Source organism: Psammomys obesus, unplaced genomic scaffold, assembly GCF_907164565.1.
Source record: "Psammomys obesus unplaced genomic scaffold, mPsaObe1.curated_primary_1811, whole genome shotgun sequence".
NCBI classification, from domain to species: Eukaryota; Metazoa; Chordata; class Mammalia; order Rodentia; family Muridae; genus Psammomys; species Psammomys obesus.
Window position 1 is genome coordinate 4,367,427 of NW_026586383.1, and position 21,662 is coordinate 4,389,088.

The 21,662-nt window shown below is 50.0% G+C and overlaps 1 protein-coding gene across 1 annotated transcript in view; it reads right to left on the bottom strand.

Moving 5' to 3' along the window:
- The window catches only part of Cmtm8 (CKLF like MARVEL transmembrane domain containing 8), a 46,439-nt gene extending 35,036 nt beyond the window's left edge, over positions 1-11,403 (bottom strand). The window contains exon 1 of the mRNA XM_055601620.1: positions 11,005-11,403. Within this exon, the coding sequence (XP_055457595.1) occupies positions 11,005-11,151 (147 nt within the window). The 5' untranslated portion in view covers positions 11,152-11,403. The remainder of the gene's footprint in view (positions 1-11,004) is intronic.
- Between the last annotated feature and the right edge of the window lie 10,259 nt (positions 11,404-21,662).

The following is a 21,662-nucleotide window of genomic DNA, read 5'->3' on the forward strand; positions in this document are numbered from 1 at the left end:
CACACACACACACACACACACACACACACACACACACACACACACACGTTTTAATGCTCTGCATCATTACAGTTGTTAAAAGGAGGAGGCATTGAGCCAGAGGTTGTATAAACCCAGAAATTGGGAGATGAAGGAGAGAAGGTCAGGTGTTCAAGGTCAGTCTATGCTACCTGAGATCTGTCTCACAAAGTAGAAAGGTGAGAGGGTTGGAGAGAAGGAGGAACCTGGGAAGACACCACCCCACTTCTCATTTGCACAAGCAGCCAATCCCGGGGCTTTTGGAAATGGGAAACACAGAACACAAGCAGCAACTCCCACCTAAACTGTTTCCCAGACTACCAGTCCCTCAGCTTTGCCGGTGCCAGTGCCATCAGCCCAGCCTTGCTCTCCGCCCACCTTTTGTTAGTTCAACGTAATCACATAATAGAGCATTGAGGAACAGAAATCCAGCATTAGCTTTGCAGGCAGTGTGAACATTAGCTCACGATGTGAAATATGAAAGAAAGGAAGGGAGGGAGGGAGGGAGGGAGGGAGGGAGGGAGGGAAAGAGGGAGGGAGGGAGGGAAAGAGGGAGGGAGAGAGAGAAAGCCAACCAACCATCCACTGGAAAGTCCTATCAGGCTTAAAGACCCTTAAATAGAAGTTCCAAGGATGGGGCACAAGTGTGTTTTATGAGTGTGCCCACATCCAGGGAGGGGCGCCGAGGCCAGAGGAGTACAGGCTGTCCTGCTCCACCACGCTCTGCTTTCTTCCCCTGAGACAGCGTCTCTGGCTGAACCTGGAGCTAACTGGTGGCCAGCAAGCCCCAGTGATCCTCCTTGTCTCTGCCCCACCCCCTTCTATAACCCCACAGACCGGGGTTACAGGAGCCGGCTCTTTATGTAGGCCTTGGGGATTTGAACTCTGATCTTCATGCTTGCACAGCACGCTCTCTGAGCCACTGAGCCATCACTGCACACCCCGGTGGACTATGGCCACTGCACATATCCGCAAACATCTCCAACTCCAGGGCCTTTGCTTTGTGAGCCAGGGGGCACAGCACACTCTGTTTCCCTCTGAGGTAAACCTGGGGCTGAGAGCTGATAAGATCAGCATCGCCCTTCTTGGCTTGTAGTTTCAGTGATGGCCACCCAGGAGCTGCCTCTCAGGCGTCTGGCTCTAGGAGCCCCGTGAAGACTGCGCAAAGCTAGTACTTCCAAGAAAGACTTCTTCTCTACAGTGATCTCAGACGCTGATAGGGACTTTGTGTTGCAGCCTTTAAAGCGTCAGTGTTAAGAATTCTGCGCTGCCTCTAGCTGTTTCTGGAAACAAGGCAGACTTTAAATAAACACAGCGATCTTTCTCCTCTGAATTATTTTTCCCCTAGAAGGCGGAACCTCTTATAATTAGATTTTGGGATATGGGAAGGAAGGGGCAGGTGAGATTAAGAAACGAGGCTGGAGGTGGGCCTGTCTCTCGGCACAGGTCAGTAAGTTCAGACCTCTGGAAAATCAACCACCCCGTGGCTTTTCAGGCTTTTCTTTGACTCAAGCCTTACAGTAATGGAAGCTGATGTAATCTCTCCACTGTGGCTGCAAAGCCACACCATTCACAACTGTAGCTAAGTCATTCTATTAATCTTTTACAAAGTCTAAATAAACGGAGCATAAAATACACAGCACCGCTTGCGAGAGAGAGGCCTCTTGTCTCCCTCCTTCTCCCCTTTCCCCTCCATCCCCCATCAGCATGTAGCCCTGGCTGTGCTGGGAACTCACTCTGTAGACCAGGTTGGCCTGGCACTCAGAGATCTGACGGCCTCTGTCTCCTGATTAAAGGCGTGTACCGCCGCCGCCGCCACCGCCGGACTCTTGCTGTAGTTTTTAACCTTTAATATTCTTTCATGCGATGACCTGCTAGGTGAAGTGGTATTGAATCCCAGTGTTTGGGAGGCTGAGGCAGGAAGATGGAAAGCTGAAGCCTGGGGCTACAGGGAGAAACTTCATCTCAGAAACAAAGAAAGGCTGGGCTGGAGCTCAGTCTGTAGGCTGCTTGCCTAGTGTGCCGGGGTTCAATCCACAGCACCACGTGACCCAGGTTGTGGCGTACACCCCAGTAATGCCAGCCCTCAAGACCTGGATCGCTCTTGGCCAACCTGGGATACAAAAGGCACCGTCTCCAATAAATAAGCAAACACACACATATATGTCCCGTCCGCTAAGCTCATTAGATAGATGCTCAGTCTGTGCCCAGGCAGGCGACGTGTCCGCAAGTGACACTGGAGCAAGTGGACGGCTGCATAAGAAAAAACAAAAAAACTGAGGTGAAATCTTTACTTCATACTATATTAAAAAAATCAAAATGAACCACAGACATAAATGTAAGACCTAGAAGCATAAAATTAACAGAGGGAATAAACACAGGAATGCCTATGACTTAATTAGGCTTTCCTAGAAACGACAAAATACACACACAACAAAAGTAAAAACCAGTATCTGGAGAGATGGCCCAGTGGTTAACAGCATTGGCCGCTCTTTCAGAAGACCCAGATTCAGTTCCCAGCACCTACTTGGCTTGGTGGCTCAAACCACCTCTAACTCTAGTTCCAAGGAATCTGACACCTCTTCTAATCTGTGCAGGCACTATGCATACACATGGAACACACACATACAAGCAGGCAAAACACTCATACATACAAGATACAAAATCAATAAATCTATAACAATTAAAAAAAAAAGGAAAAAACTGGGCTTCATCAAAACAAGCAGTGCGTGTTAAAGAACACTATGATGGAAAGTGAAAAAAATCAGCTGAGCACAGGAGAAAAGTTTTCAAGGCGTAGATCTGTTGAGGAATTTACAGCAGGAATCAGAGAGAATCGGGGATGATAAAAAAAGCAAACCAGGCCTGGAGAAAAAGCTCAGTCACGCTTTGCAAGCACGAGGGCTTATCTTTAGAAGGAAAATAAAACAAGGACCGTGGCAATGCTTGCATATAATCTCAGAGATGGGGGTGGGTGGGCAGAGCAGAAGGACCCCTGCAATCAGTGGCCAGCCAGGCTCACCTGTTACGCAAACTTCAGAGCAAAGAAAGACTCTATCTCAAGCTATGCTGGACATTAAAAGTTGTCCTCTCGAGAAAGTATCTTTTATTCTCCTGAGGTAATTGTCGTTTCTGAGGCCTACTACCTCTGTCTGCTAACCTAGGCCATTGTCCTGGAAGCCTCCAGTCTCCATACTATCTTATTTAGGCCTAGAATGTTTTCAGCTTCTGAAACTTACTGCTGAATAAGCTCACCCTTTCTTGTTCTTTCTGAATTCTGACTGGCTGGTTCAACTCAGCTGTTCTGGCTCAAACTCCTCTCTAAATTGACTGATTCAATCTGGCTTCTCTTTTACTCTGAATGAATTGCTCTGCTTGGCCTCAAACTAACTCTAGCAACTTGTCCTAATTGTCTGGCTTCGTCTCATCCTCTGGCTTATTCCGTCTTCACCCGTGTCTAGCTTGTTTTCTCTTCAACCTGTCTCTGTAAAACTCTCCCAGAAAAGCTGTCTTCTCCCTCTCTCCCTCTAGGCTGCTCATCTTTGAGTGGCCCCTCTTTCCCCTGCTATTCTCATGAGAGTTGGGCACCCTATTCTGTCAAATCTTTCTCTGATTCACTTTGTCTGCCTCCCAATTAGACATCACTTTCAAACATGGCTGCTTCCTTCTACCAACTAACTTTACCTTCATTGTCTGGGATTAAAGGTGTGTAGGAAGGGCCTGTCTGTATTCCAGCCAGAGTAGCCACGTTACTGGATTAAATCCCCCCACACCCTCCAGCCTCCATACACACTCCCCACACCAACACACACACCCACACATTCACACTCACACACACACACAAGCAAATTACTGTTTAAATTAGCAAAGAATTTAAATAGACATTTCTCAAAAAATATATACAAATGACAAAAAGACAGAGGAAATTTGCTTAGGGTTTTTGGTCACCATGGAAAAGCAAACCAAAACCCACTCTGGTAAATCTGCTCATACCCAACAGGAAGGAAAGAACCGAAGTACATACATCCTGGTGAGAAATGAAACCCTCATATCCTTCATGGGATACCAAACTGTCCAGCTGCTTTGAGAACAGTCTATTGAAGCCTCAAGACATTAGCCTGAGTCACCTTATGTGATTCCATTTTCTTAGCTAAATGCCCAAAAGAATAAAAAAAGAACGTGTCTTTGGCAGAAGTTTGTCCACTAAGGCTCACAATAGTATCATTCATAATAATCAAAACAAGGGAGCAGCCCAAATGTCTGCCAACCCAATGGATAAACAAAATCATGTATACATCAATGAGATGGAATAGCACTTGGCTACAAAAATAATCAAATAGTCACATCCTCTACAGCGAGAAGGTGTCTTTTGACCTCAGTTGGTGTATGTGTCTGTGTGTGTGGTATGCATATAAGTGTCAGGTACACATAGGTACACCATGTGGAGAAGCCAGAGGCTGACTTCAGATGTCCTCTTCTATTGCTCCACACCCTTTGTTTTTTGAGGCCGGGTCTCTCCTTAGACCCGGAGCTTGTGAATGAGCTTAGCGATCTGCTTGTCTCCGTCCATGCCCACTAGCGCTGGGGTTACGGTGCATACCACCTCACTCGGCTTTTCATGTGGTGCTGGGGATTGAACTCAGACCCTCACGTTCCTGCAACAAGCATTTCGTGGACTACGTGGATGACTCTTGGAAACATGAAGCTAAGTGACTTCCACCGAAGAGTGAGGGCCATGTGACGCAGGATTCCATTTATGTGTGATGTGCAGAGCAGGCAAATCCACAAAGACAAAGTAGGTTGGCTATTTTCCCATAGGCAGGTGACTGGGAAGAATGGGGAGTGACTGCCAGCAGGTCCAGTGCTCTTTAATGAGGTGAGGTCCTAATTAGCTAATGGGGACACTCTGTCCAAACCCATAATCATCTAAAATCTCCTGCAGTGCACATCTTATAAAAGGTCAACTTTACAAACGAGTCATATCTCAATAAAACTAGGAATTCGTGCCTGGTACTATAAACCAGGTCACAAAATCATGGCTAGGGTGGACATAGTGCCTGGGGGGAGGGGAGCGCTTTCTATCGTTACTTTGCTAAATGGGCATGGTATCATACTTTCTAAATATTTCTATTTATACCCACAGATTAGCAATGTTCTCAGCCTGGGTGGGGAACCCTCCGTTTGCAGTGATGGGTAGTGCAGACTCACACCTGCTCAGAGCTCGTGAGAAGTGACCAGCTGGGGGCTCAGCCCCACGTGGGAATCTACACCATCCTTCCCAAGGCTCGGGCAGCAGCAGAAGAGGGGGCAGAAAGATGTAAGAGCTGGAGAATAGGGAAGAGAGCTGTGAAATGTCTCCTGGATGTGACATGGCTATTGTAGTCACCCACAGCTGTGACTATTTGCTTAACACATGGCCAAGACCAGGCCCATCATCATTCCTTCACGAGTCCAGTCCTCGGAGGGGCTCAAAGGCCCCACCCTTCCCTAAGGAGCTGTAGGTAGTTACAGCTGCTGAAGAGTGGAGTCCTGTTTGATAGTGGTGTCGCCCCTGGTTTAAGCTGCCCTTGATCAGGTAAATAATCCCTCCCCATGCTCACACAGGCACCTCTTATGAAGGGCACACTGGACTGATACAGAGAAGAGTCGCATAGACCCTAAGCAAGAATGACATGGAAATCTGTGAAGGGTTCCATATAGAAAGAAGGAAGACAGGAAGGAAGAAAGGAAGGAGAGAACCTGTTCAGATTGGGTAATCTGAACAGAGCTGGATACCGGTGTTGCTAGGAAAGCTGGTGGGAGAAAACAGAGATCGGTGGTGGCTGGCAGCGGGAAGCAGGCCGAGTGAACAGCGATTGATGCCAGGGAAGACAGCAGATGGAGAGGGTGCCCAGACCCTCACTCCGTCTCTTCCTGGTGGGCTCAGTGGACAAAACAGCAGCCCATGAGGGACAGCTCCGGGCAGCCTCTTGGGTGGCAGCAGGAGATGGTGAATGTGGGAATCAACAGTATGGAGTTTGGATGGCCACTACGGTCACCACATTAGCTGCTTTCTTCATTGCCACTAAAGGAATTAAGCAACAAAGGAAGAGTTTCATTCGGCTCACAGCTCTAGGGTACAGTGCATCCTGGGAGAGGAGCATGAGGCAGCTGGTGACATTGCAGCCATCCGTGCAGGATGCACAGCAGAAGCAGGGGGCTGCAGAAGCAGAAGCTGCAGGAGCAGGACACAAATGCTGGTGTGCAGGCCGCTTTCTCCTTCTACTCGGCTGAGGACCCCAGCCCATGAAATGGGTGCTTAGGGTGTCCCATTTGGGAGCCCCACCCCCCACGACACACGCGCCCAAAAACTTGTTTCCCAGGTGCTTAGATCTTGTCAAGTGGACAATCCATTAACCGCCACAGCCCCGGCAAGGAACAAGCAGAGCTACGTTTTTAAAAATTAGTGACAAGTAGCACAGATCTCGAGAAATTCCAGAACAAGGTACCCCGAAAGTGGTCCGCCGAGAGTTCTGAGCCGGTGATGGGGAGGCCGGCCCATGGCAGCTCTTTGTGCTGGAATTGTCCCTCGAATTTCAAGATGCTTAGCATCCCTAGCCTGCGTGGGGCACGAGCCAAGCAGCAGCACCCCTGCCCCACCCCAAACACAGCTTCTAGACGCTCTCCTCTTCTAGAGGCGGAAGGGCACTTTGCCTGTGGGGAAGCGCTGGGTGGGGCAACAGTTCATGCTTTTAAAGTCTCTTTTTTTCTCACTGCCCCCCCCCCCACTTCCAAAGACTTCTGGGAAATGGAAACTACGCTCTCACTCTTTGAAAAGGAGCTGACAAGATGGTGATTTAGATCCCAGCCCTCAGTCCACCGGATCTGTATGGCCTCAGCTAAGTTTGCTTGTGACAGTTAAGTAAATAAGAGGGGACTTCACGTTACTACCCGGATGCCATAGTTCATCTGAAAGTCACCAATAACAGGAAGGGTTCAATTAACTGGGATTGTTGCAATCACTTTGATTCTGTTTCAAGCGCTTGTAATCGTTGCAAGATTGTAACATCCTACAATTCCCAGGTCAAGTACTGGGCTGTTACCAGCTTGTAATAAAACTGTAAAAGGAAAGAAACCCCCATAATTTGGTTTCAACATAGAGTTACCATGGCACAGCCTTGAGTGTTAGCCGGTTGGGCTACAGCCACACCCCTGCACCCGGAAGGCCAGGCATGGAATTTGAATGACAGATACAGGGAAATGGGATTTGCTCTCTATTGTTTCATTTTTAACGGTTCAAACGGAAGTCATTTCTTGCAATGAAAGTAGCAAGGGGATGCAGGTATGTCTTAAGAAATGGGACAGCAGAAGTCAGAAACACCCCCCCATTCCTCCACCTGCTGATAATCACCCTATTTCATGATGTTCATACAACAGCCCCAGGTACCCTTATCTTGACCCAGAAGCTAACTCATGAACAAATAAGGTCCTTAGAATAAAACAGAGGGAACTGGAGCGATGGCTCAGAGGTTAGAGCACTCACTGCTCTTCCAAAGGTACCAAGTTCGTTCCCCAGTACCCAAACCAGGTGGTTCACAGAAATGTGTAACTCCGGTCCCAGAGGATCCAATGCCCTCTTCTGGCCTCCGCAGAGACACAGACATAGACATAGACAGACGAACACACACAATCAAAACTATGCACGGGCACGGAGAGGGGAGAGGGAGCATGTGTGGTGTGTGAATGCTTGCCTGTGTGTTCCTGAGTGTGGGTCCAGGGACCCCGCTTTGCCTGCCAGTCTGTTTGAGGCAGGTGTCTTTGTTGTTTGAGGCTGCGTGTACACAGGCTAGCTGGCCTGAGAAGGCCTGGGGAGTGTCCTCCTCCTGCCTCATGCAGGAGAGCCGTGACTACAGATACACTCTACCATGTCTGGCTTTTCAGTGGGTCTGGGAACCTGAACTCAGGTCCTCACACGGTGTGTCACTTAAGGTGATGCTCAGCATCTCGAATGTGCAGTCTCTCTAGGCTGCACAGGCTAGCCTAGAGCTTGTTATGTAACCAGGGATGACCTTGAACTCCTGATCCTCCAGCCTCTGTTTCCACTTAAGTTACTCTGCAGCTCGGTTGTGAGGTGTTCACCATATCTTAGGTCAACTGGCTACTGGTTAACCCAGACCACCTGATGGCTACGGTGGAACACAGGCAGGGCTGAGCTTCAGATGGTTCGTTTTTCTATTGCTGTGCTAATTCACCATGGTCAAGGCAACTGATAGAGGAGTTTAATTAGGCTTATGGTTCCAGAAGGTTAGAGTCCACATGGCAGACCAAAGGCATCAGAAGCAGGTAGCTGAGGGCTCCCATCTTAAGCCACAAACAGAAACGGAAAGAGTGCATTGGGAATGTGCTCACCTCCAGTGACATACTTCCTCCAACAAAGCCAAACCTAAGACTCCAACAGTGCCAGCAACTGAGGATCAAGTTTTCAAATATCTGAGACTATATTATTCAAATTATTATTTGAACATACTCAAACTACCACAGCCTGAAAAAGCTTTGTCTTTTGGGGTGGAAAGGCAATGCACAGTGTCTAAAATGAGCAACAAACTTCAAGAGACAGTACTACAAACATGTTATTCAGAGACATCAAGGCAGCTCGGTGGTAGAGTGCTCGCTGGCAAGGCCCTTCAATCCTGGAAACCAGCATAATAGAAAGAACTGACTCCCTCATGCTGTCCTCTAACCTCCACACTCATGCCGGCCAAATAAACAAACAGAATAAAATAAAAATATAATTCAGAGCTCCAAGAGATCTGAATGTGGCTACCTCTAGTACCTGCTGAAAAACATAAAGACCTAGCAGGGAATGATGGGGCACACCTTTAATCCCGGCACTCAGGGAGGCAGAGGCAGGTGGATCACTGTGAGTTCTAGGCCAGTCTGGTCTACAAAGAGAGTCCAGCACTTTGCTTCCTCAGGACACCCTGGCCGAAGGCAAAGACAACAGACAGTGGCCGCCCCCAGCAAAAACCCTGTCTCAAAAACAAACAAAGAAAAAACATAAAGACCTGTGTTTGGACCCCCAACACCCATGTAAAAATCTGGGTGTGGTGGTTCACGCCTGTAATGTTAGTGTTCGAGCCAGGTGGAGCCCAGAGGAGCCCAGGTTCAGCGAGATTGAGCCTCAGAAGATGAGAGGGAGGGCTGGTAAGACGGCTCAGCGAATAAAGGTGTTTGCCACCAAACCCGACAACCTGCTCCAAACCCCGGGGACCCACACGGTGGAAGGAGAGACCGACGGACATCCCAAGGAAAGAAGGAGGGGAATACAGTAAAGTGTCTTCATGCCTCTCCCCAGCCTCCACCGTGCCTGGCTGAGAGAGCGTAGCCACACGTGCGCACGCGCACACATGTATCGAAAAACAACTGCACGGGAGGATTTATCCACGGGGTTTCCCACCTTTCTCAGAAGGCTCGCTGCAGCCTCAGGAGGCCCACGCCAACCCGTCAGCACTTGTGTCTAGCGACGCGACTGCAGGCGCTTTACGCTTCTTCTTTTGCTCTTTTCGTTTTCTGGGAAGATGTGTGACAGAGAGCACGTGGACCGCACACCAGAAAACACGTGGTGGTGGTGGTCCAAGCCACCGCGCCCAAGGCCCAGGGCAGTCACTTGAGCGTCTGTTTGCTGAGGCGGGAGAGCCTGCCAACTCCCTCACGCACACAGCAAATATTTGTGGAGCTCTTTAAGGCCAGGCCGGGCCTGCACTGTGACTCTAATACTTTCGGCCATTTGTGAGGGTTCCAGACAGCCTCAGGGCTGGCTGGGCCAACCACTTGGGAGATGAGCTAAACCAACACTTTCCCAACACTTTATGGAAGCTGGGGTGGATCTGAGACCGTGGAGCGAGCCAGCTCCCAGGATCCATACAGCGATTGCTTAATATCGCTACCCGAGAGGCCTCAGCCGCTTCTAAACCACCATCAACCCCCGCCCGACTGTTCAGCTTTCATCTGGGCTGGATCATCAGTCTCCGAAGCTTCCGTGGGTCCGACCCCGTTAGGCTGCGTAGGTGCAATCTCCGTAGCAGGTAGGAGCAGAGAACAAGAAAAAGGCAGGCTTGGGTTGAATCTCCGCTCCACCACCGCGGCGGAGCTTTACCCCTTGCCCTCTCTGGGCCTCAGTTTCCTCACGTGTAAAACGAGCTTCCTGGCAACCACCTTCACAGGGGGGCGTTTCGGGGACCACCCGCCCAGGGCTTCCTCAGGACACCCAGGCAGAAGGCGAAGACAATAGACAGTGGCCGCCAGCAGTGGTCAACAGAACTCCAGGCGGAAGGCCTGGCTTCCAAGGGCGAGCATGTGCGCGCCCTGCCCCCTCCCAGGCACGCGCCCAGCCCCCACCGGGACGCGCTCGGTTCTCAAAGAGGCTGACACCCTCGGAGTTTATTCGGGGGAACTTTCTTGACTCAACTTGACTACGGGAAGATAATCACGGAGACAGAAAGTTCTCTCTTTCATAACTAATAATAGGGGAAAATGTTAAAACCGAGATACGGATCGGTGGTAGAGCGTCCGCCTAGCACGCGAAACTCTGGGGTCCGGCCCAGCACTGTGGAGGGGGCAGTTTGAGAAAAGCTTTGTTTTCGGGGACCGACGCACGTGGAGATCAGGTGAGGGAGGCCCTAGGTATTCCGCGCCCCTAAGTATCTGGCCCTCGGGATAGGCCACCATCCCCGAAAGAACACTGCAGGCTGGGCAAACTGTGGGCGCGAAGACTGCCTCCCCCAGCACACATCCTGCGGGTCCCGAGCGCCGGTCCCCACGAGAGCCCGAGGCGAAAGAACACGGCTGTGAGTTCTGCGCTTTACAAAGAAGTCGCGGCTGAGCTCAGGAGCGCTCCCGGAGCCCGCGGGGAGACCCGGGCCGGCTCGGTGGGCGGAGCCGGGGACGCGCGAGCCAGCCGGGTCCACCTGCCTCCCTCCGCCCGGCCCGGCCCGGCCCGGCACTCACGATCTCGGCCACGATCAGGAGCCCCGGCGCGGTGCGGAGGAACTCCCGGTCGTAGGCGAAGCTGCTGCTGGTGGTGGAGAAGTTCTCCGCGAACGAGCTGGCGGTGGTGGTGACCGTGTGCGAGCGCGCGCGCTGCTGCTCCTCCATCGTCGCTCCGGGAGCTGGCCCGGGTCCCCGGGGACCCTACCCCCACCCCAGAGAGTCCCCGGGCTCAGGGTCGCGGGCCAGGACCAGGGAATCGCGGCTGTGGGAGGTGGGCGCAACGGGGAGGCCTCCGGGCTCAGGCCTGCGAGTGTCCCCCACTCGTCGTCGTCGCGCGCGCTCCGGTCCTGAGCGGGGACCCCGGAGCGGGATCGCCGGCAACCGGTGGCCGCGGACAGCGGGGGAGGGGAGGGGAGGGAGGGGAGGAGCGTGGACGAGGCGGGTGGGGGGCGGGCACTCGGGGACCTCCCCTCGGGGGCGCCGCCGCGCGGTCACTGCACCTGTCTCGGGCCACCGCGAGCTCTCGGGGGTGTAGGGGCGCGCACGGGATCGCCCCGGGAGGGCGGCACCTCCCGGTCGCACCCCTGGTCGCTCTGGCCGCGGTCAGGCCCCGCCCACCTCGGGCCACCAGTCTGGGACCTGCTTCCTCCCACCTGGCCGGACTGGCAGCAGGGCCTCTTAAGGAAACCCAGGCCTCCAGGGACGTGGCGGCTCCGGGACTCAGACAGCCAGGCGGATGGGGGAGGCTGGAACCGTGACCCAACCGGACCTTAGACCCGGGATCAGAGCGAGGCCGCTTGGCCAATCCTCGCCCCCTCCGCCGCTAAAGCCGCTGCTTCCTGCCCCTCCTGTCGGGAACAATTTGAGGAACCAACTTAACCGCTGGGCTGTGAGAGCGAGACGCTTCCAGGACTAGCTGGAGCGTGGAGAGGAAGAAGGAAGGTGGGGAGATGTTCGCGGTGCTGGGTCAGGATGTGTCATTGTGACCGTCCTCATTAGCCTTGGGGGGGGGGGGAACCCACCGACTTGTTTCAAACAAACTGGACAGGGGCCGTCTGTGCAAAGTGAAGTTTATGACAAGCTGGCTGTGCTTTCCTGGGGTCGGGGAGGAGGGGGTGGACATCTCATTGCCGGTCAAATGGGTGCTGCGCTGAACCCTGGGCGCCTGTGTAGGTGGCGTGAAGTCACTGCTTCTGCTTTACTGGTCCTCAGTGGTACGACTGGGTTTCAAGCCAGAAGAAGGTAAGAGCTTTGATGGATGGTGGACACGTGGCCAAAATTATCCGCTTCCCTGTGCCTGTCCCCCCTCCTGCGTTTTGAAGACTGACAGTAAACATTTAGTCTGAACCCACCAACTGAGGAGGAAATACTCCTGTCAAAATGCAGCTCTGAATTCAAAGTGAAGGCAGAAGAGGTTTTGAAAGTGGTCAGAAGGTGTATCCCACTGCAGAGCAGGAAAGAAAGCACAAATAGCAAACTAATAGAAGGAGTCAGTTCTTTTTTTTATTTTTGGTTTTCCTATGTAGTCCAGGCTAGCCTGAAATGCAGAGGCCCACCTCTGCCTCCAAAGGGCTGCGGTTAAGGATGTGCACCACCGCACCTCTGCTTGCTTATGTTTCTTGTGCCTTGGTGTTTTGCCTGCGTGTCTATCTGCATGAGGCTGTCACAGCTCCTGGAACTGGGGTTACAGATCATTGTGAGCTGTCGTGTGGTTGCTGGGAATGGAATCCAGGCCCTCTGACAGAGCAGCCAGTGCCCTTAACTGAGCCACTGAGCCGTTTCTCCAGCCTTAGAAATTCAAAAATTTAAGCTCCACTGTAGACCACTGAGGACAGAGTCAGGAAGCTGTTTAGAAATAAGCCCTGCAGAAAACACATACTCAGAGAAGCAATTAATGCTGCTGGGGAGGAGAGACTCCGACATCCGGGCAGTGTAAGGCACCACTTGGCACACACAGTCAACACCTAAGACAGGAGGGCTTGGCAATTCTAGTCATGATACAAAGGACACTCCCTACCACAAACCTTAGGGCCAGAGGCCTTTCAGAGTTCTGACTTTTCTTTGCATTAGGAAAGTACAATAAGTGGCCGGAGAGAAGGCTCAGCCACGGAGAGCAAGAAAAGTCAAAAAATAAAATAAAAACAAAAGCAAAATAAATACATATGCCATTTTCTCTGTGTGTGTGCATGTATGTGGAGTGTGTAGATGTGTGTGTGTGCATGTATGTGGAGTGTGTAGATGTGTGTGTGTGCGTGTATGTGGGGTGTGAGGGGAGCGTGTATTCATGTATGTGGGATGTGTTCATGGAGTGTGTGTGTGCATATATGTGGGATGGATGAATGTGTAGCATGTATGTGCATGTATGTGTAGAGTGTGTGTGCATGTGTGTGGGCTGTGTGAATGTGTGCAGGGGGTGAATGTCTCTGGGAGCGTACCAGGCCAGAAGAAGACATTCAGTGCTCTTCTGTGTCACTCTCTGTTTCACTCTCTTGAGACAGGGTTTCCCACCGGTCCTGAGGTTTGCTGGCATCCAGCAAGCCCCCTGTGATCCCCCTGCATCTACCTTTGACAGCACTGGAGTTAGAGACAAAGTTGTGGACACACTCAGCTTTTTATATGAGGGCTGGGGATTTGAACTCAGATCCTCAGGGCTTATGCAGCAGGTTCTCTTCTCCACCAACCATCTTCCCAGGCCCAATAAATGCACACCTACAGTGCATGACACAAGTACCGTGAGCAAGGTCCCAATCAACTACACTGATTTTCTGTAGTGGGAATGCATACGTATGTGGTTGGGTTATCTATTTTAGTGTAAAAAGTATTCTGAACATCAGTAGCTTAAAATCACCATTTTATTTGCTCAGGAAACTGTTGGCTATGAATTGCAGCTAGGCTTGGCAGGCAGGTTCTTCAGCTCCCTGTGGGGTTGGAGACATGCTTACAGCTGGCAACTGGCTGGGCGAGGTGGTTCTAAAGGTGTCCCTCCCATACACGCTACGGAGTTCTCACCTGGCTCACTTTTCCATGAAGCTGGACTCTCTTAGAGCATGGTGGGCCCTGAAGCTGCTGGCTACCAAGAGGGGCAAAAGCGAAGTCCCTGAGAAGAGCGACTTAAAGAAGGGAGGCCTCGCTGTGGCTCATGGTCTGAGAAGGGATGCAGTCCGCCATGGCAGGGGAGGTGTGATGGCAGGAGCGTGGGGCAGCTGGCCACACGGTACCCACAGGCAGGAAGCAGTGGTGGTACTCAGTTGGCTTTCTTCATTTTCCTCTGTCCTGGTCTCCAGCCTGAGGTATAGTGCCACCCACATTCAGGGTGAGTCTTTTAAACTTCCCTGTAGATTTTTCCTCAGATACATCCAGAGGTGTGTCTGTTAGGTGATTCTAAATCCAGCCAAGATAACCTGAAGATGAACTATCTCGAGCAGGGACTTCAGGCCCAGACCCTCAAGATATATAGCATCTTCAAAACCAAACCAAACACACGGGCAGATTCTACTGGCAAAGGCCAGCCCAGATTCAAACAGGAGAAACAAACATCTCCTTTACATGGAAGGAGGCTCACGGAGTTATGGCCATCTCCTGATCTAAACACAAGACATGATGATAAATCACTTCAGTCCGTCTCAGCTAAATTTCTCGTCTACTGTGTTCTCTGCAAACTTAAGAAGCTCTTCCCTGAGGACTTCATGTGGAACAGAACTTAGAGCTGAGACCTGCAGGAATACAAACTTGAAGAAGAAGGCAGGAAGATGGGGACATCCTGGGAGCCAGCCAGATGGCTTGCTAGATTAAGGCATTTGTCACCACGGCTGGGACCCACACAATGGAAGGAGAGAGCTGATACCTGCAGGTTGTTCCCCGACCTCTAAACACAAGTGGTAGGACGGCCCCACCCCAAATATGAATACAGAGCTAAAACAGTCAAGTGTGGTGGTTCACATCTTCAGTCTTACTCAGGAAGCACAGGCAGGCAGATTTATATTCGTTTCAGGCTAACCTGGTCTACATAGCTACACAGTGAATTCTAGGTTAGCCAGAATCACACAGTAAGCTGCTGTCTCAAAACAAAACAACAATTCTAACTTCATCTGGGCCTAGAGAGAGAGCTCGCTTGCTGCTCTTGTAAAGACCTCTCAAGTTTGGCTCCCAACCTCTATATCAGAGGGTTCACAATGGCCAGTAACTCCAGATCCAGGGGATGGATGCCTCTGGCCTCCAAGGCATCAACACTCACAGGAACTCCTCCATCCCCATATACATAATTAAAATTTTAAAAAAAGTCTATTTTAAATTAAAAATTTCAAACAAAAGATAAGCTATCACGACAGTCTCCAGCCATCCTCATTGGCACAAGTGCCAGGTGAGCTGGTCAAAGAGCAGCAAAGTGGCAGGGGGATCCCAGGAGACTTACATGGACATATTATCCAACAAGCAAATAAGACACAGCCGTCTCATGGGCTCAGAGTGCCTAGAAGTCAACAGCAGCTTAAGTAATTTAGAGGACAGTTTGTGGCTTCTGCCTACTAGCTAAGAGAAGACCATGGCACAGTCTCATTTATAAGGTTGTCTTTATAGGTTCACCTGTCATTTATTTCTTTTAGTTATTCTATTACTTTTAAATTAAGTATGGCTAGTTCAGGCAAGAATCAGCAGTGGGCCAGGCAGTGGCACACGCCTGTAATCCCAGCACTCTGGGAGGCAGACGCAGGCGGATCTCTGTGAGTAGGAGGCCAGCCTGCTCTACAAAGCGAGTCCAAGCCAGCCAAGGCTACACAGAGAAACTCTGTCTTGAAAACAAACAAACAGCAAACAAACAAGCAAAAAATCATCAAAGGATGTTAGGATTCTTGGGTGCAAGTAGGATGAGAAAAGACCATTTATATCATCCCAAAGACCCTCCCCAGAAACTGCTATTTCCTCCCCCACTTCCCGCTTGAATTTTATAACTGCAGGAGAGAAGCCCATGAAACCCAGTGGACATTGTGTACTTCTTGATATGATGTGATAAGAGAATACAACCCACATCCAACTGTGGACTGAGTTCAACCAGGAGGAAATCGTAGACAAAAGCTAGGAGACAAGAGCAGACAAAAGGCGGCACATACATGTAATCCCAGAGTTGGAGAGGTAGAGGCAGATACCGGGGCTTGCTGGCCAGCCAGTCCAGCCTACTTGGAGAGTTCCAGGGTAGTGAGAGACACATGCCCCTCAGCTCACTGTCTTATGCACAAGATTGGGGGTGGGGTGGATTGGAGCTGGAGAGATGGCTCAGTGGGTAAGAGAACATGTTGATCTGCTCTTGCAGAGGACTTGGGTTTGATTCTCAGCACCCACATGAAGGCTCACAAACCCCTGTGCATCTAGACCCAGGGGACCCAACTCACTCTTCTGGCATCCACAGACTCTTGAATATATGTGGTACACATGAACTTACGCAGGCAAGCACACATATACATATATAAAGCAAAATAAATGTCCTTTCTTAATGCTTTAATTTTATATCCATTGATGTTTTGCTTGCATGTATGTTTGTATTAAAGTGTTGGGTCCTCTGGAACTGGAATTACAGACAGTTGCGAGCTGCTATTTGGGTGCTGGGAATTGAACCTGTGTCCTCCGGAAGAACAGCCAGTACTCTTAACAGCTGAGCTCTCTCCAGGCCTCAAAATAAATATAGCCAGATGGTGGTGGTAAATGTCTTTAATTCCAATGCTTGGGAGGAAGTGGCAGGCAGATCTCTGTGAGCTCAAGGACAGCTGAGGCTACACAGAAAAACCCTGTCTTGAAAGAAACTACATATTTTAAATAAATAACAAACAAATGAATAAATAAATAAATAAGGAGGTAGGAATGAAAAATAAGAAACACTATCCAAGGTTGATTTATGGCCTCCACATTCATATTCACACACACACACACACACACACACACACACACACACAGTACTGGGTATATCTGCAAAAGAAATGAAGTCAGTGTCAGAGAGACACCTGTACTCCCATGCTTATTGAAGCACCATTCACAACAGTTAAGAGCTGCAGACAACATAAGTGTCTCAACAGATGGATGGAAAATGTACCATATATACACAACGGGATATTATTTGACACAAAGAAGAATGAAACTCTAGCGTTTGTGAGAGCAGAGCTGGCACTGGAGATGCATTAAGTAAAATTAACACGTTCATTAAGTGAAAGAAAGACAAATGCTGCATCATCTCACTTAACGTGGAAGCTAAAAAGAGGGTCTCGTGGAAGCCAAGAAAGTAACAGCCGCTACCAAAGCCTGCAAAGCATACAGGGGAGGGGTAGAGGGAAGGTGGCTGTGTGGGTCAGGAGTACAGCAGGAATATTGTCTGACCTTCTGTAGCACAGGAACTCAGGAACTGCGACTGACAATTTCTTCAATATAGTCAAGGAACTAGGAGACAGGATTTTTGGATTTTCCCATCAGAGAAGTAACAGCCATCTAAGGTGATATATGCTAGTACCCTTGATCTGGATTGCACAGCATATTTATGTGGTGAAATGTTACACCGTAGTACATAGCTATTTATAATGACTACGTGTTGGTTAAAAGTGAAAATATAGTTTTAATTTTTTTCCTGAGGTCAGATATGGCTTAAGGGGGACTGGAGAGATGGCTCAGCAGTTATGAGCACTGTCTGTCCTCTTTTAGAGGTCCTGAGTCCAATTCCCAGCAACCACATGGTGGCTCACAACCATCTATAATGCCCTCTTCTGGCATGCAGGTGTACATGCAGATAGAGCACTCATAGACATTAATATAATACATAAGTACTTATCTACATTCAGAGGCTCAAAGGTGTTAACTAAGGTGTGTCTCAGAAAGACACCGCTCAGAAAGTAAGACACAGCCTCTTCCCTGAAGGAATACATCACCAAGAGAGTGGGGTTCAGCAGGGGTAGGTGGCCCCACTAGGATACAAATGAGCCAGGACCAACCTTGCCCAGGAGGAGAGTGCCGAGATCAGCCTGTGCTAGGGCACAGTTTTCCGGGAGCAAATATTTACATTGCTTTCAAGGCTTGTTCAGATTCAAGTAAGCAAAGAATGACAGGATAGAGGAGGAAATTATAGAAGAGACAGAGTCCTGCAAACAGGAAGCTCTAGCTGCTGACACAGCCAGAGGGACATGCCTTCTATGTGGAAATCAGTGAGGCCTTCCCTCCAACCCCACCCCATTCCTCCTCTTCAATGAACATTACCTGAACTCTTTGGTGAAGAGGGAGGTTTGGAGACAACCCATTAGTGAACATTCTACTGTTACAGATAGGGAAGGGGATTTGGGATGAGACTCGGTGACAGCACCCGCCTAGCATGTGGAAGCTCTAGGTTCAATCCCTAGGCCTGGGCATGGTGTCACATACTTGCAATCCTATCACTTAGGAGTCAGCAGAGGCAGGAGGACAGAGAGGCCATCCTAGGCTAGGCACCAAGACTCTGAATGCACCACACATTTTATGAGGTAAAATGCTTAAGTCTCTAGTTGCTTCTGAACTCTGCTGGCTGGTTCAACTCAGCGATTCTGGCTCAAACTCCTCTCCCAGCTGGCTTATTCTATCAGGCTTCTCTCTTGGCCCTGAATTGCTCTGGTTGGCCTCAAACTAACTCCAGCAATGTGCTCTAATCTCCTGGCTCCTTCTGTCTTCACCTGAGCTCTCTCTTTCTACAACCTGTTTCTCTATTATTGTCCTGGTAAAACTCCCTCCTCTCTCTATCTGTATCACCTGTGGTGTCAATCTGTTTCTGCCATTCAATTAGACATCACTTTCAAACATGGGTGCTTCCTTCTACAAACTAACTTTACCTACATTGTGTGGGACTAAAGGCATATACCATCTCAGCTGGACCTAAGCTTTTCTTTACATGCTCCATACCAGGCTGGCCTTGAACTCAGAGCTGCTTGCCTGCCTCCCGGATTAAAGACATCTTTGATTTCCGCTGGATCACACACCCTAGAAGGTCTTTGGATGTAACCTCTTGCCAGAGCAGCCATGTTCTGAATTCAAATTCCTCTACAGTACACATATATGATACAGACATTTCCAATAAGTGAAAGGAGGGTACCGACTGTTTTTTCCCCCACCAGGAGCCTCAGGGCAGACAATAATGGAGGTATACTGAGGGAAGTTCAAGTTTTTCTGGCACACAGCTTGCAAGGGCCTAACAAAGAAGCAGGACAGTCACAAGCAGATGGTGACCCACGGATGAACTCCCAACGAGGAGTCTCCCAACGAGGTCCAAGTGAGAAAGACCCTGGTTTCCAGAAGGAGGCCAGTAAACTTGGCAAGGGCAGCGAGAAAAGCGCCATAGAACAGAACGGGGAAGTTCGACAGGAAGAAGCCGGAAGTTCCCCAGAATGCAACCGGAAGTTCTCAGAACTGAAGGTGTAGGAAGAAACGCAGAGCTGAGCTGAGCAGGAGCCCCACAGAATGCAGTCGGAAGTTCCACAGAACAACGCCGCGCCCCGAGCAGCTCAGAATGCAACAGGAAGTCCCATAGAACAAAACCAGAAGCTTTCTTGAGTAAAGCTGGAAGTCTGCAGCTGCTTAAAACACTGTGCGCATGTTTCTGGGCCTTGCTGAATGTCAGTGGACCAGTCTTGAAAGCTCTGTCAGTGGTGCTGCCAAGTCTAAGTTCTGCCAGGAGGAAGGACTTGAAACAAAGCTCAACTGGCTGTCCTGATGCCAACACCTTTCGCTCATTAATGCCCATTAGGCGCCCACGTTTGGATTCCTCTGTCTGAGGTGCTGGGTGAGCAAAAGGACTTGCCCTCGCTATGCTGACCACACCCAAGGAAGGGCGGAGATGCGTCCACAGTGCAGCCAGAAGCACATCAAATGTTGGACAGGAGAACCAGAAGCAACAATTATATAGCCATGTGCCTCACGTGAAGGCTCTAGCCAAAGGAACTCTCAAAACAAGCAATTTCCAGAGCGGATTTTTGCTTACCGAGGACTTCTGCTTTGGGAAAAATTAATTGGCGTGTTCTGTGCCCTGGGCATCTGCAAATATTCAGATGTTTGTTTATAGGCAATGAACTGTTTGCAAAGAGGCGAGGAACCCCAGAAACTTAAAGGCAGCAAGGGACCGCATCCGACACGAAACCAACAAAAGGTGTGTGGAAGTACAGTACACTGATGCATTCTTGAAGAGTTCCTGGCAGACGGGGTAAACTGCTTTATAGGATCGTTCTAGAGTTCCTGTTGCCTGTGAGTTTGTAAAGCTGACGATCTCACCCCCTCTGTGTGTGTGTGTTGCACATGTGTGTGAGGTGCAGAGGACATCCTTGGGGGTTACTCCTCAGAGGCCTTCTGTTTGAGACAGGATTTCTTATTGGGACTTGGCTGGGACGGTTAAGCTAAGCTGGTCAGCTGGCCAGTGAGCTTCCAGGGATCCACCTGTCTCTGCTTCCCATCTTGGGGTGACAGGTGTAGGCTGCCACATCTGGTTTTTTTATCTGGGCTCTGAGGACCACAACACAGAGCTTCACACTTGCCTGGCAACTACTCTACTGACTGAGCCATTTGCTTAAAGGCAACTAACTTCCTTCCGTTCCTGGTCTCCCATACAAGGCTGCCTTGGGATGTGCCTCTGGACCTGACTTGTAAGACCCTGCCCTGAGCAATATGATAGCATTAGGCTAATTACTGGGTGACAAGCAACTTGAGTTCAAACCTTTCTTTTACCTGGAGTATGTATAACTAGAGGAACCAGTTAGAGTCCCCAGCATAGTCAGGAGGCAGACACAGAGAGCAGGGGTCTCCCTTGATTGTAGCTAGGCAAATAAGTGTACTAGTGTCTTGTTTCTGGGGAGAATGGTGGCGATGACTGGCAGGGAGAAGGGCTGCTGTAGACTGTGCTGCTGTGACTGACAGATGGCAATCATTCAGCAAGACCTGGAGAGAGGCCACAGTGCCTTCTGCTAAACCAGAGCACTGTGGAGTCCCTGAATAGTTTGCTGGATGCTTAGTGGGGCTGAGCTTCACACATGACTGTTCTTATGTATCTCCATCTGTGGAAATGGTTTGCTCCACAGCACAGGGGCCACAGGTGCGTTGTGTGAGGCCAAGCACAGAGGGTCTTTGGGTTCCCTTATTCCCTGTACTCAGCAAAGATCTGGGTTCCTCCCCCCTGCAAGAAGGGATGTGTTTTTGCTTTTGTTCTTTGCTTGTCTGTTTGCTTTCACATGTCAGGGTCTCACGTAGCCCAGACAGCTTCCAACACAGCTTCACTGTGTTGTAGAGAATAACTGTGAACTCCTGATCCTCCTGGCTCTGTTTTGGGCGCTGGGATAGGATGGGCGGGAAAGGAAACATATCTTTACACATAATTTTATCTAACCCTCAGAGAAATTCTGCAAAGTGGGTGTAGTTGACCCATATCTGCAGTGGGGAATCTGAGGCTCAGAGTGGTCCAGTCATTCGCCTAAAGTTGCATCACTGGCTCTGCGGATGGACTGGATTTCAGCACTTCTCTGGAGGTCTCTTTTTCACAATTCTGCAGCGACGCCTCCTGTAGAGGGTGACTCCTTCAGGAAAGCAGCTCTACGACATCCGTGTCATGATTCATAGCCCTCTTATTAGTTGCTCTTCTGAGCGACCTGGCCAGCTTGGTACTCCTCGTTCTATTTCATAGACCAAACACACACACA